Source organism: Dipodomys merriami, unplaced genomic scaffold (assembly GCF_024711535.1).
Source record: "Dipodomys merriami isolate MVZ:Mamm:240054 unplaced genomic scaffold, mDipMer1.0.p SCAF_102, whole genome shotgun sequence".
NCBI classification, from domain to species: Eukaryota; Metazoa; Chordata; class Mammalia; order Rodentia; family Heteromyidae; genus Dipodomys; species Dipodomys merriami.
In genome coordinates, this window is record NW_027202294.1 from 486,955 (window position 1) to 502,294 (window position 15,340).

Here is a 15,340-nt window from a genome sequence, read left to right on the forward strand (position 1 = left end):
GGGCAAACGAAGCCGTTTGTGAAGTCAACCGGTTCTTGGCTGCCTCCAGGGAGGGCGTGCACATCACCAAGGATTCCGGGTGGGGGTGGGGGTGTCCCCTAAATCAGCCCCGCGTTGGGGCCCAGCCTTCGGCGATTGTTATGCACGCTGAAGAAATAATCATGCTACGTTGTTCCTCCCTGGAAATCCAGGAAGCCAGACTCTCATCACTATGTGTGATTCTCTAAGCTCTGAACCTGGCCGATGGCATCTTGGATATGTTCTCTAGAACTTTCTACCTACATCCGAAGGCCTCGCCTAACCTTGGGATCTGTCGCATCAGAAAAGAGCCTTTCTGATCTACCTTCTCTTGGTGGAGGTGATCTAATGTATATATATATGTATGTATATATATTATGTATGTATATATATATATACATATACATATATATAACTAATATTTCTCACTGAGCTATTATCGATTTTTTTTTATCCAGCCTTATATAGTGAATGTGGTTGTTCTCCGCAGTATTTAACTATCTAGAAGAGATAACTAATGTGCCTGGCATGAGATTTGGAGGAAATATTTGAAGTGATTATGAGATTGGAGGCTGGAATACCAAACGGTAGATCACTAGCCACCAAGTTTTAAGGAGATTTCGACCTCCTCTTCAAAGGGTGCGATTCACTTGATGATGGATAGTTTCCCAATTCAAAAGCCAGAAGAGAAAACAACAAAACAGAACTTGAGAGAACATTAATTTCATGGAATGATCACACAAAATATCACAGTGAGTATTTTCTATAAGAAGTTAGCCATCTAGAATAGAGTCTAGGTCTTAGCAGAGATGTTGGGGTAGGGGTGTTACAGCAAAACCTATAAAACCTAAAAAGTTATTTGAGTAACCTGTGGAGTCCCTATTAAGCCAGGATATCAAATCAGAGATGAGCCAATGAGATTGAGACTACTTGGTGAAATGAAATCACGTCCTGAAATCAGTATTCCTGTCAGTGATAGAAACTATCAGACATAGCTTCACAATGAATCCTGTGCCCTTCAGAGTCCATAGTCGCAGGCCTCAATGCTGTTCTGTAAATAGAGATTGAAGAAGCTTCGATAGCTCTTCGGGTCAATGAAGAAGGTTGTTACTATGGGATCTTTCCTCGTGGCTGTCATCCACAGCTTCAGTTTGGGAGTGTGGGAGACGCATCTGTAGGAGGAAGAATTACAGTTGTGAGCTACATTAACTAGAATGGCATTGCGAAGTCTCCCACGGATCATCGGATCACTGGTTTTCATTGTTTTTCCTAACTTTTTAAAAGGGTTACTTTTTAAATATTTCTTTAAAATATGCATGTAGTCATAGAATATTGCATTTGAAAGGTATAGAGATATTTGTTTTACAGAAGAGGGATCAAAGGGGGTATGATAATGCAGGCCTGTATTACCCCAGCTTTCAGGAAGCTAAGGAAGGGAGCTTGTGAGTTTGAGGCCAGCCTGAGCTGCTGAGTAAGGGGGGGAGGGGACCAAAAATGTGCAAACTGTGAGATTGATTTTTTTTTTTTTAAAGAAAAAGGAAGTAAGCCAAGATGACTAGCTGCCAAACTTAAAATACAGAGCTTTCAAAAATGACCTGGGAAATCTTACTAGTAGATGGGAAGAGATCCTGTTCATAGAATTCTATAACAAGAAACTTACAAAAAATATTTAGCATTATAAATTTGTAACCAGTAGAAGGAGTAAATTTTAAAACATTTTAATCCATGTCATAGAAATCCCCTCCAGGGAGGAAGAGATGTTGTGAATAGAGGAATATGGTGCCCTGGATAGCCCAGGACTCTCCAATCTGCTTATCTTCATTCATGCCAATTTTCTCCAGAAAAAAATTTAATATACAGTAGCATGCCTATTGTCCTAAATTATGCACAAAAATATTCAGAGGTCTCACTCGGTTAGTTCCAATGGTTCCAGGCGTTCAAACCAGGGCCAGATGAGGTAGTCAATCATGGAGATAGAATTTCCACCAAAGAAAGTTGTCTTCTTGTTAATCAGGACCTGAACATTAAACAGCAGAACTTGTGCATGTAATAAGAATCACTGTTAGAAATGATGAAAACCAATTAATAGAACAGGGATAAGCAAAAGCTTTTATCCTTACATATTCAAGTTGGACTTTTGTCTAGTTGATTGTAAACAGCTTCAGAACCTGTTTGACTAACATAAAGTAAATAAATAGAAATAAACTAAGGGGCTGGGAATGTGGCTTAATGGTAGAGTGCTTCCCTAGCATGCATGAAGCCCTGGGTTCAGTTCCTCAGTACTACATAAGCAGAGAAAGCTAGAAGTGTGCTGGGAAGGTGACTCAGTGGTAGAGTGCTTGCCTTGCATGCATGAGGCCCTGGGTTCAATTCCTCAGCACCACATAAGCAGAAAAAGCCAGAAGTGGCGCCGTGGCTCAAGTGGTAGAGCTCTAGCCTTGAGCTGAAGAGCTGAGGGACAGTCCCAGGCCCAGAGTTCAGGCCCCATGACTGGCAAAAACAAAACTCTTATCTCCAGTAAAACACCAGAAAACCAGAAGTGGCACTATGGCTCAAGTGGTAGAGTGCTTGCCTTGAGCTAAAGAGCTGAAGGACAGTGCTCAGGCCCAAAGTTCAAGCCCCATGACTGACAAATAGACAAACTAGGAAATTGACAAAGATAAATAAGCAACAAAGGACAAGTAAGATACAAAGGATCAAATATACAAAGAATTCCTGGGAATCAATAAGAAAAATGATGAGTGTGGGGGAAGAAGAAGATTGAGGACCTGGCTATGGCCAAGGACAAGTGTGGATAGCAGCAGCTAGTGTCACTGCTGGTCCATATCCAACCGGGAGGTTCTGGTGTTCATAGGTAAGCACATGGATCTCTTTAATATGTAGCCACCAATTCCTGCAGATCTGACAGTTGAAAAGAAAGCACTGACTCACAGTGATTTGGAAAATACTGCAGAGCAATTACAAATTCTTCAGCTTCTTGCAGATGCATTACCAAAATATATTTTTATTAAGAGAACCCAAAAATGCTTAAAGAGAAGAAGAGAGAAGGAGAAGACCATCAAGCATCACCTCCATAGTTTTCCTCGGGGCTCATGGAACATTCTGCATTGGAGATTAATTGTGTATAACTACAGGACTAATGGCTTTCTGTCTACTACTAAACTTATTACCATTGGAAGAATATGTGTGCATCTTACTTTCTAGATACCATACTGTCCAGGAGAAAAAAATATGTTACCAAAGTTGATTCAAGAAGAAATACAACCTTCCCCCGAGGAAAAAAAAAAATCAAGTTACCAGTAAAGAAATTGAACTGGTAATGAAAAATCTGCAAAAGACACCAGCATTGACTGTTTTACAGAAACAGCCAATCCCTATAAAATGGAGATTCAAAAAATAAGGGAACTTGTCCAACTCATTTAAGAAATTAGGCAATCCTTGATGCAAAACAAATAGTTGCTATCAGAACAGGAAATTGTGTGTTAGTTTCATTTCGGAAAACACCCAGAAATCTTTTAACTATTAACTAATTCTACAATACATATAAAAGTCCACTGAGATTAAGTAGGTTTTATGCCAGTAACCTTAGGATAGTTCAACACCCAAAATACCAGTAACACCATATCTGGATTAAAGGGGAAAAGTTCATAGCTATAGTAGATACCAAACAAATTCAACAGGTGACCAGTTGTGGAAGTATAGATAATATTTTCATTTGTCGTTATTTTAAGTAATGCAACCAGATTTTAAGACAAGGCTATGCTCTGTGCATGTTGGTGCACAACAGAATCCCAGCACTGGCTAAGGCAGGAGGATCAAGAGTTTGAGGCCTGCTTGAGTTCCCCAGCAAGACCTTGTCTCAAAATAAAAATAAATACAAACAAGCTCATGATAGAGTTCTTCCAAGTGTTCTAATTTGTGTCATAAGCAGAATGGTTCATAGCAATCTATTGTAAGTCCAAATTTTGTTTGGCATTTCTTATTTTTTTTAGTTTTTGATAGTGACAGCTTGCACTTGCTAGACAGGTGCTATAACCACTTGACTCACACCTCAGCCCTTTTTGCTTTATTTTTCAGATAGGGTTTTGCTTTTTTGCCCAGGCAGCCTCTGACCTCCTCTTACTTGTGCCTCTCAAGTACCTGAGATTACATGCATATGCCACCACACCCAGACATTAGGAATTTTAACTGCCATAAAGTAACTTGGGAAATGGGAAGATGAAGAAAGTAAGTCAACATAAATCATCTACTGTGATGAAAACTGGGAGAGAAAACTTTACCTCATCTAACTTGCTGAATTCTTTCCGCAATTCTTCTTTTAGGCCAGAGCAGTCTTCTTTATTTTGCCCTCTAACAAAGCTTACTATCAAAGATGGTACCTAGAAAGAATAATATCATAATATAGTAGTTTGAGGCTGACATCAGCTCACTTCCACTGAAACATGACAGAACCGTAGTAGCACTGGCATGAAGCTTTTGCCAAAGTGCAGGGTGCACCCAGTTCCTGTATTCACAGAAGACATGGAATGCTTTTAGAACTAAGATGTGGTAACAGAAGTCACTGGAATCTTTAAACCAAAAAGTTTCTTAATTTTTCATAGCTATGACAAAAGCCCAGGTCACAGGCCTGGACCCAGCTGCAAAGGGTGATTGGGAATTTTTCTGAATTCTGCCTTGAAGAAGCTGCAGAAGGACTATTTAAAAGGGACTGACTACCTGAAGACCTGACAGATGTGCTGTCAGATGATTATTAAATCATCTAACCATCATCATCCGCCATCATTACTGTGGTGGAGGTAGTTTTGTGTTCTGATAGTTCTGTCTTTGAGATCACTTTGTAAGAGAAGACCATTCATTCCAGCTTAAGTTCACAGGTACTTGTAAAACCCATCCATGTCAATATGGTTTGCCTTCAATGGAACTGAAGGTTTGCAAGCAGCCCTTCTGTGCACATTTCCATCTTTGTCTAGTTCCTTACCCCAGCTTAAGTACCGCTCCTTGTTACTTTCCCTGTAGTAGTTTCTGCTTTCCCTTATAATGTATGTTTACATAAGCTTCATTTTTCAAACATCCAATTATATATCATAGCATAATTATTTATTACATACTTATTATATATTGTACATTATATATAGAATATTGATATAAAACTACCACATCTGAGAACACAGATCTAGAGCACTGACCAGCTCCAGCAAGCTTTTGGAAGATAGCAGTACTAGAACAGACATATCAACTATGCCTCATTGATAATCAGACCAAGACTTTTCTCCCAGCAAAAGATGTGGCAGGAAGATAAAAAAAAAAAAAAAAAACTTTTTCAAATAGGAGTGACATTTCTTACACACACACACACACACACACACACACACACACACACACACACACACACACACACACACACACACACACACACACCTTGGAAAATAACTCAAGAGTCATCTTTTGGCATGCTTTCTCATACAGGTCTTCTGGCAACAGCTTCTTCCCAGGAAATGCCTCATCCAGGTACTCACAAATGATGTTAGACTCATAGATCAATTGACCCTGACTGGTTTCCAGAACTGGCACCAGACCAAGAGGATTCTTCGTGAAGAACCATTCAGGCTTATTTTTCAGGTTGATATTGATGACTTCATGCCTGAAAGGCACATACAAGAGAATCATCTCTTTTTTTTCTGTATTTTTTGTGAGAAACAAAGATTTATATGAAAGTAAGATTTTTTTTTATCATGGTCTATAAAGTTTATGAGTTCTGTGAGCTTTGACAATAGTTATTTTTTCCACATTGGGTGATATGTACATTTTTTTTCTGTAGTTATGAGAGGAGGTCTTGCTATGCAGTCTAGGTTGGCCATGGATTCAAAATTCTCCTGCCTCCATCTCCTGAGTGCTGAGATTATAAGTGTATACCACCATGCCCAGTCCACTGCCTGAACTTCTGAAGAAATCATCCACTCAGTTAATCGAACCTCTGCCTTGCTTCTCTCGATATTAGTTTTCTATTTTAAGAATTCGACTATTTTAGATACCGCTAGTATCGTGCCACATTTATATTTCTTTTTTTTTAATTTTTTTTTATTTTATTTGAGAACATACTGTACAGAGGGGCTACAATTACATGGGCAGGATAATGCATACATTTCTTACCAAGCATTGCAGCCTCCTCCTTTGTTTACCCTTCACCTCCCTTCCCAGCCTCCCCCCTCCCCCCCCACATTTATATTTCAAGTGTGATTGTTTCACCTAGCATAAAGTCCTCAAAGTCCATATATGTTGCCACATATTTCTTTCTCAAAGAATTTCTTTCTTTTTTTTTTTTTTTTTTTTGGTCCGGTCATGGGGCCTGAACTCTGGGCCTGGGTGCTGTCCCTCAGCTCTTCAGCTCAAGGCTAGCGCCCTGCCACTTGAGCCACAGCGCCATTTCCGGCTTTTTTCTTATGTGGTGCTGAGGAATCAAACCCAGGGACTCTGGCATGCAAGGCAAGCACTCTGAGCCACCTTCCCAGCCCCAGAATTTCTTTCTTTTTATAGGGGAAATAGTATGTTTCTTTAACACCAATGGATATTGACATTGCACTAATGTAAACACTGCTGTATTGAACACAAGAGTGCTATTATCTCATAAGCTGTTCATATGAAGCAACAAATTGAATTTTATCCACTATATGAACATCAATGTGAAATTTATTTCAATTTGATTGACTTTGAGAATATGACTTTAAAAAGCCCAGATTTTCATAAGGATAGTAAGAAAAGATTTTTTTCAAAAAGCCATTCACAAAAGTTTCAAATTAAATCCTCGTGTGTTGATGTGTTCTTTAAGTGTTGCATAATTTTTTTTAAAAAAATTACAAAGTAAGCCAAAAAAGTAAAAAAAGGGCTGGGAAGGTGGCTCAGTGGTAGAGTGCTTGCCTTGCATGCATGAGGCCCTGGGTTCGATTCCTCAGCACCACATAAGCAAAAAGAAAAAAAGCGGGAAGTGGCACTGTGGCTCAAGTGGTAGAGCGCTAGCCTTGAGCTGAAGAGCTGAGGGACAGCGCCCAGGCCCAGAGTGCAGGCCCCATGACCGGACCAAAAAAAAGGAAAAAAAAAAAAAAAAAAAACTGAAGTTAGGCTATGCTTCAACTGTAATTATATCTTCCTTGTATATTTCCTGGGTGATTACACAGGAAATCAAGAGTGTTACATAATCCTTAAATTGCAGCTGTATATAATGTCCAATGGAACAGATTCCTTACGTATAATCTATACCGACACCTGGTCTTTCCTATTTCTCATCTACAATGGTAGCTATGACATTTACTTTGAGAATTTAAATACATAATCCCTCCTGGAAACAAATGGCTAGCCAGTTTGAATACGAGATACAACCCGGCCACTACAAAAAAAGAAAAAGTAAATAACCACAAAAAAAAAAACCCACAAGACCTCCCCCTGCCAAATGATCAACATTTCTGAAAATTTATAGCCTGAAAACTGAATGTAGTTTGTGGAGTTTTTCGATCAAAGCCTCTCAGTACACACGTATTTTGATGCAGTTTAGCATTGGGAGCCAGTGACCAGCATACCTGCTCCAAAGGGCTAAAAGACACACCATGTTCAGAAAACTGCTTGGCTAGGTTACAACATGTGGTAAACTTAGAGTACTTCATCCACCAAGGTTTTCTGAGGTTCAAAGTTAAAACTGATCCATGAACATAGAAGGACTGCCATTATCTGAAAGGTACTACTTCCCCCACAGAAGCCCTCCGCATTGTTATGGTAATATAAATTCAATTTTCCTTTAAAAGATTGTCCTAGTGAGACTGGTAACTTCAACCTAGAGCTCCAGAGCTCCAGAGAGGGACATAACCTAGGACTTTGTACCTCTGACTCCAGCCCTGCCCTACTCCTGGACTTTGTCATTCCATGAGTATAAGAAATGTCTTTTGAAAACAAAAATCCTATTTGAATTTCTTCTCATTGCAATATCAGTTTTGACTAATGCCACAAATCTTAGTGTTTTTCAGGTGCTGGTGCTCACAGCCTCTAATCATAGCTACTCAGGAGTCTGAGTTCTAAGGATTGCCATTCAAAGCCAGCCCAGGCAGAAAACTCCTCCATGAGACTCATCTCCAGGTAACCACTCAAAACCCGAAAGTGGCACTGTGGCTCCAGTGGTAGAGCACTAGCTGTTGGTGAAATGAGCTCCTCCCATAGCTTAGCACACTCCTTCCCCTCTCCACAGCTTAGCTCCCTTCCTAGGCCATACTAGGCCCATTTAGTACAAGCAGTAAAAATCCAATCCCCTTTACCTTGGGATGGCACTTCTCTGGGGCAGGTAGAGCAACAAGAGCCCTTTAGAGTGACCTTCAGGTCTGAGCAGTTGCAGGGCCCCTTATCTACTATTTGCACATCAGCCATAAATCCTAGTCCACTATGATGAAGTCCCTAGGCCACACATCCACATGGAGCCCTTCTAGCCCCTCCTAAACCTCCAAAGTTATATAAGTCACCTCAGACAATAGCCGGTGCTTCTTCTCACTTCTCCCTTTTGAGAAGGGGTCCTGCTAGGCCCCTTTCCCAGCAATAAACCATCCTTTGTTCTCTGTACCTGGATGTCTGCATGGTTCTCTTGCAAAGTCTATCCTATCACTAGCCTTGAGCACAAAGAGGCTCAGAGACAGCTCCCAGGTCCCAGTGCAAGCCCCACAACTAAGAAAACTGCTTTAGATACGCATTACTATGCAGTGAATGTTTTATATGCATTCAGAAGTATACTTTTATCCAAGTGAGATGCAAGTCAGTGAAGCCTAGACTGCATCTTGCATTTAGAGAAAAGAAATGACTGCATACTTCTCTCTTTAGAAGGCTAAAATTAGTCTCCTCCACTCTAAGCACATAGAAAATTCCCTAAGAATGGGATATTTGAAACTTCTACAGAGCCTTCTACGACCACAGGTATCTCAGATTCCCAGGGTCATGAGGAAGGGAAGTGGTTCCATTGGATCCTGGATATCAGAGAAAAGCCAGTGTGGGTAACCCACTGTTCAACCATTTCCAATAATGGGGTTTTCCGACAGACAACTTTCTAAGCACAGACACCTTTTATGTAACTAATGCAACAAGCCCATCTGCCAGGAAGTGCACAGGACAACTGGGTACACTGCCAGGAGGATTATGTCCCAACTCTACTGAGCGTCTACACTGAGGACAGGCCATACACCCACAAAGCAACAGCACAGAAGAACAGAGAAGCCACTGGGATAACTATCAAGAGCACCAGGCCAAGAATCCAGGAGGCAGAGATAGGATAGTTGCTATCAGTGGGTCACTGGTGGTCTTAACCCAAGAGTGATCTGAGCCAGTCACTAACTTTCCTCCCAATGTCAGTTGATTTCTAATTTTCATAAAAGGTTGGACAGGAAGTGGAACTGTGGCTCAAGTGGTAGAGTGCTATAGCCTTGAGCACAAAAGCCCAGGCCTCTAGTTCAGAACCGACATTAATAAGGCAAAAACAACCTCCCTCCTCCTCCCCAAAATGGTTGGGTAATCTAAAACACCCTGTCTGTCGTAGTCTGCTGGAGTCTGCGCATGTGTAACTTGCTGTTTCCCACACAAGGCTGAGACACTTCTTCGCCTACAAACAAAGCAAACAACCCCAACTTCCAAGGGTCCTATTGCGAGATCCCAGCCCACTGCTCAGGCTGACTGACGGCGTGGGGTGGAGGGAGGGGTCCCACTCCTCAGTCCTCACCCGATTCCCCGGGCCTGCAGGACCAGCAGGATCCTCTGAGCGAACGGGCAGAAACGCATGCTGTACAGGCGGATCTTGCCATTGGGGACAGGCCCCGGGGGCGCGCTGCCTGCCAGGGAGAAGAGAACGAGGTGATGATCAGGGGAAGGGGTGGGGACCTCCCCCCACTCCCCGGAGCCCTCACCAGCCCGGTTCCCCACTAGAGAGGCCTCGGGACACCGGGACCACCCGTCCCTGTGGCCGGGCGCAGGCCTCACCCTTCCCCAGGCTCCGCGCTGACGCCGCGGACATCTCAGCGCAGCAAGCACGCAGCAGCCGCCCGCGATTCTAGGAAGGCAGTCGCCGCTGCTCCCTCTCTCGGTATCTCGGGGTCTCCCTCCTCCCAAAGTCACTCCGGAGTTCCGTCCCCGGGCTACTGCCAGCTCCACCCAAAATGTGGTCCCAGCGCTTAAAGAGAACGCGCGCGCTCGCCACTCGCTGTCCCCAGAACCAGCGCAGCGCCGCAAACCTGAGCGCGGGACTGGCCACGTTGTGGGCGTGGAGGACCCCACCCTCCCCCCGACCCCCCCACCCCCCCGCAATGGAGTCACTCCCTCCAAGGCTTTGTGGGACAGCCCTTGAGACACCACAGGGGACGGTCGTGCCTGGGCCTCCTGCTGGCCCAGGGAAAGTGGTCCTGGAGGAAACGCACAAAAGAAATTCAAACCCACCGATCTCCCCCCTCCCCCCATGGAAGGTGGTCTCCAGACTACCCGGCCTAACACATCAACAAACTACTTTGCATGGGCTGGTGGCAAAGCCCTTCCCAGACTTCACAGGACCTGTGAACATTCCAAGGGCTCCTGTTCCCATTCTGGCTTGCTGTTTCTTTTTTTCTGTCAGGACACATTTTTAACCATAGCAAAGTACATTTTAACCTCATAATGGTGGTGCTGCTTTCAAAAATCTATCAAACATCAATTGGATTTTTGTTTGTCTGTTTCTCCGTGTTTTGTTGTTTGTCATTACCCCCAGTCCTTTTGCTTTCATCATTTTTCTAATATGTTCTCTCTCTCCCTGTCCTGGTCCCTGTCCCAGTCCCTCCCTCCCTTAGAGTTTGAGAAAAGATTAAATTAGTTAATATATAGAAGCATTTGACTATTACTTGGCATAGAATAAGTGTTATATTAGTAGTAATAGTAGTAGTAGTAGTATTTCAGTTTAGCTTAGTAAATAGGCAATAAATGGATACGAAATGAAAGAAATTTTTTTTAAAAAAACATGGGCCTTGCTTAACTCTTTTTAGGAAATAAGCTTCTTGGAAGACTTGTAATACATCAATGGCTTCATTTAAATAAGCTTACAAATGTAAGCTTGGCCAGTAAATCTACAATTGGCCATAATAACAATTTCACATCAGGCCAAGCACCAGGGGCTCATGCCTGTATCCTAGCTACTCAGGAGGCTGAGATCTGAGGATCACAGTTCAAAGCAAGCCTAAGCAAGAAAATCCATGAGACTTTTATCTCCAATAAACTATCTCCCCACCCCCAAATAAAAGCCAGAAGTGGATCTGTGGCTCAAACCAGAAAGCACTAGCCTTGAGCAAAAGAAGCTCAGAGACAGTGCCCTGACTTCAAGCCCCAGGACTGGTACACCCACAAAAAACATCATACACCATGATCAAGTGGGTGTCATTCCATGAGTACAAGGATGGTTCAACACATGGAAAGAAATGAACATAATACAACACTTAAAGGACAAAAGTCTCATGATCATTTCAATAGATCCAGAACAAAACATTTGACAAAATTTAACATCCCTTCATAATAAAAGCTCTCAAGAAAGCAGGAAAATAATAAAGGGTATACATGGTAAACCTATAGCCAACATTATACTAACTGGGGAAAAATGAAAATCCCACTAAACTCAAAAAGCCAAGGGCGTTCAATATACTTATTATTCAATATTTTGAATAACATTATTCAATATAGTACTTGAGTTTTTCAATGTATAGTTTTCAATTGTATTAGATAATTAACACTCCATGCTGAGGATTAGATATGTATGTATTTATTTTTATGGTACTAGAGTTTGAACTTAAGACTCTATGGTCTATCACTTGAGCCATGTCCCCAGCCTGAGGTAGATCAGTAGGAGGTGGAGAGGGGGTGGATATAAGGAGTTTGAGACATGCTGGTTAGGACATGCTGGTTATCATCTCAGGAAGACTGCTCCTAAGATTTCTAATTAGGGGAAGAATTTGTAGGTGTTAGATTCTGTTCCAATATTTATAAACCTTCCTTGATTTATCCTGCTTTGTCAGTTCTCTGGGAAGATCTATATGCCCTTTCCAGACTAAGAAAGACCAGTCTGCCTTCCATGATCTTGAACAAGGTAGAGGGCAAGTCATCTTTTTATGAGAATCAGCCAGAAATACTACCAGAATCCCAGACAGAGACCTCCTTTTACATTTAAACCCCAAAGTTATGTTGCAAGAAATAAAATACAGAAGACTACTTTTTAATTTAATCATATTCAGTCTTCTTTTGCTCCAATGGAGGGAAAGTTTGGCTTTCCCTTGCCAGGACTGATTCCAGCACCACCACCCCCCACCCCCAACTCCCCATCCCTCACCCCCCAATCCCCTGAGGCCCAAGTTTCCTGCCTAACTTACATTCCTTTACCAATCACTTCTTTCAGGAGCAGGGCAGGACTGGTCTCTTCACATTCCTCTCTGGAGCTGGCTTGGAAATGCTCTGGTTGTAGTTAGAGGAAGAGGGCTTGGACAAAACACAAACAAGCAAAGTTAATGAGGGAGTATCAATAGAAATGGCCTGCTGACTAAGCAGGAATCTTTGTTAAAAACTTAAGTATTCAAGGAAATATACACAGTGGCCTAGGCTCCTAGACTTCTCAGATTTGAGAGACTAGCTAAAATTTAGCCCAAACAGAATCTTTGTCAGTAGGTGAGGATGTCAATGTATATACTCGAAACATCATATCCCCTCTCTTCCTATTGCAACCTATAATGCTGAAGCTGTCCAAGCTAAGCTCTTTCTCCTGACTTTGATTTGTTTTCTTCCTTCTTGACTGATTTAACTGTCCATCAAGCCTAGCAAGGAATGCACTACATGAAGTGGGGGAGGGCGGCGAAGCGGGGGGACAGACACGGATCAACACACTCTGAAAAATCATTTATGCTTTCCTATAGATTCACAGGGTTGAGGCATTCACTGGCCTTTGCAAAAGCAAGAATATTATAAATCACCTTGGTGTCCACCCATCTGTGACCTGTACTACTTCCCCTGCAAAAAAAAAAAAAAAATCACATAAAGGGTTGGTATTTGGAATTTCTCATCATTAAGAGACTTTGGTCCACCATCTTCCAAGCTGGTTTGTTATTTATAAAACTCTTTTGTTTTGTCACTCTGCTTCCTGAGAGTCACAGTCTTTATTGGACTTTTTTTTTTTCATTTACAATTCAAAAGTTGTGTAATGAAGTAAAGCATTTCCCTCCTTCTTGGGCCCCATCAAGAAGAGAGGAATTATATTTGTTTTTGTTCACTATTTTTCCCTAGTGCCTAGCACCATCGATGAATATATTAGAGAGTTTCAGTAAATACTTTCAAAAGAAATGTAGGAGATGGGAAGGGATGGGAAGGGGAAACAAAGGAAGAGGAGGTAATGTATTCATTACCTTGCCCATGTAATTGTAACCCCTCTGTACGGTATTTTCACAATAAAAAAAAAAAGAAATGTAGGAAAGATGATGATATAAAACAAGTGTAAAATTTGTCAGAATCAAAATGGAGTCCTTTGTATTCACCTTGACCTCCCTAACCCAAAAAATAAATAAAGGCAAGACATTATAAAGGAAGAGTTTTTGTGCACATGATGGCCTGGTGGTAACTACCATAAGATATATATTCTGCCAGACTACAGATTTGCATAGAAGTCACCTGTGACCTGATTCAAGAGCACCTCTACAAGACACCTGTCAATCAATTGTCTGTCCTCCATAGAATGACAACATTCCTGTGGGATAATCATTCTAGCCAAGGTTTAGTGTTTCAGAATATATGATGTAAATTTATTTTTAACTTAAAAATTATCTTTGCCTTAACCTGCCCATAGTTTATTATGGCACGCACATTACAATTGCAAAGTTCCAAATGTCTTTTCCTCTTTTTCAAGTGCATTCCAGGCAATCTCTCTACCACTGAGCTACAGCACCAGACCTTTCCACGTGGTTTTTGGCTTGACAATGGCAAGCCTGGAAGGAGAAAACTGAAGAAAGGAGGAGGAGAGAAAGGAAGAGGAAATGAGTGGAGTAGAAGGAAGGAGAGAATAAGGAAGGGAGAACAGGGAATGGATAGGAGGACACAAGAGGAAAGGCAATGGACAAGCAGTTGACCATTTGATTAGGTCACTTCCTGCAACTATACATTTCCTTGATGTGGCAAAGGGTGCGTTCAAAAGTCTTACACATGTGTTTTGTTCAACCTCCCTCTGGGTTCTGAGGAAATCAGAGCAGCTCTAAGTGTGAGCTGAGGCTTCACTGAGCCTCCTGAGCCTCTCATTTTATCTCTATTCCAGATGTGGTGGCTCTTGTGGAGCTTTCTTTCACTTAAATTTGGGTCATCCAAATAGTTGGACTCTTTTAGAACACTGATATCGAGCTTACTGAGCCTAAGAATTTCCTTCAGTCCCCAATTAAACAGATATTGTTGCTGCCTGGTATTCTCAGTATGAAGAGTTTCCTTCCAAAATAAAATTCAGAAGTGAAATAAAATTTCCTTCACTCCTGGGGCTACCACCCTCTCCGTCTCACAGCTACCTAGACTTCTAACTTTGCAACCTTCCTGGTCCCCAGGCTCCTGGGCTCTAATGCCTCATGATTTCGAACTTCCTGCCTCTGCCCAAAATTGAAGTCACTTTCCCAGGGGCTAAAAGTGTCGGTGTCTGGAATTACAGACTGAATCTTTCTTTAAAAGGTGTGTGTGTGTGTGTGTGTGTGTGTGTGTGTGCGTCTGTCTGTTTGTGTCTGTGGGGGGGTGTGTGTCTGTGTGTGTGTGTCTGTCTGTCTGTCTTTGTCTGTCTGTGTGGGTGTCTGTGTGTCTGTAGCTGGGGGCGCTGGGGCCTCATGCCTTGAGAGAGGGCTAGCCTAAAGTATAAAAGCTCAGGGACAGTGCCTAGGTCCTGAGTTCAAACCCCAGGAGGGGGCGGAGGTGAGTCTAGGAACCTGAGAGCTAGCTAGGTTATTTAATACAAAATCTACAAAAGGAAAAGAAAAAGGAAGGGAAGGGGAAAAGGGGAAAGGAGAGGAAGGAGAGGAGGAGAAAAGGGGGGAAAGGGGAGAAGTGGAGTGAGGGAGAAGGGGGTTATACCGTAATTAAGGACTTGGAGCTCTGGGTTTAGATTGGACCTGGATTTTAAGTCCCTTGAAGCTTTGTAACCTTGGGCAAGTTACTGCTCACTTTCCGGATGGCTAAAATGAGATTGATGGGGTACAGGAAGGAAGCTTAAGTGAAATGTTGCGTACATGGCGTTTAACAATGGTTGTTCCTGCCAGCCCTGAGTAGATATTTATTAATACTATAA

The 15,340-nt window shown here is 42.2% G+C and overlaps 1 protein-coding gene and 1 long non-coding RNA gene across 3 annotated transcripts; one reads left to right on the forward strand and one right to left on the reverse strand.

Annotated features, from left to right (window-relative positions):
* Positions 1 to 291: 291 nt before the first annotated feature.
* Positions 292 to 8,581, forward strand: LOC138808078 (uncharacterized). Its single transcript, XR_011366385.1, has 3 exons — positions 292 to 380; positions 477 to 770; positions 8,021 to 8,581. It is a non-coding gene; the product is annotated as an uncharacterized lncRNA (long non-coding RNA).
* On the reverse strand, positions 726 to 12,497 carry Gsto1 (glutathione S-transferase omega 1). 2 transcript variants are annotated; one of them, XM_069993997.1, is made up of 6 exons: positions 12,414 to 12,497; positions 9,758 to 9,866; positions 5,437 to 5,696; positions 4,299 to 4,397; positions 1,929 to 2,035; positions 726 to 1,190 (listed from the first exon to the last, which is right to left on the reverse strand). In XM_069993997.1, the coding sequence occupies exons 2-6, from the start codon at positions 9,837 to 9,839 to the stop codon at positions 1,037 to 1,039; spliced, it is 702 nt and encodes a 233-aa protein (XP_069850098.1). In that variant the 5' UTR covers positions 9,840 to 9,866; positions 12,414 to 12,497; the 3' UTR covers positions 726 to 1,036. The 2 variants fall into 2 exon arrangements, with proteins under 2 accessions (XP_069850098.1, XP_069850093.1); XM_069993992.1 differs by lacking the exon at positions 12,414 to 12,497 and adding an exon at positions 10,015 to 10,224 and having other exon boundaries at positions 5,437 to 5,659.
* Positions 12,498 to 15,340: the final 2,843 nt, after the last annotated feature.

Coding starts and splice junctions, on each gene's coding strand:
- Gsto1 (XM_069993992.1), bottom strand. CDS start 10,048: ATGTCCGCGGCGTCAGCGCGGAGCCTGGGGAAGG. Junction 9,867..10,014: donor AGCGCGGAGCCTGGGGAAGG/GTGAGGCCTGCG, acceptor TCTCCCTGGCAG/GCAGCGCGCCCCCGGGGCCT. Junction 5,660..9,757: donor CTGCAGGCCCGGGGAATCGG/GTGAGGACTGAG, acceptor TGTGCCTTTCAG/GCATGAAGTCATCAATATCA.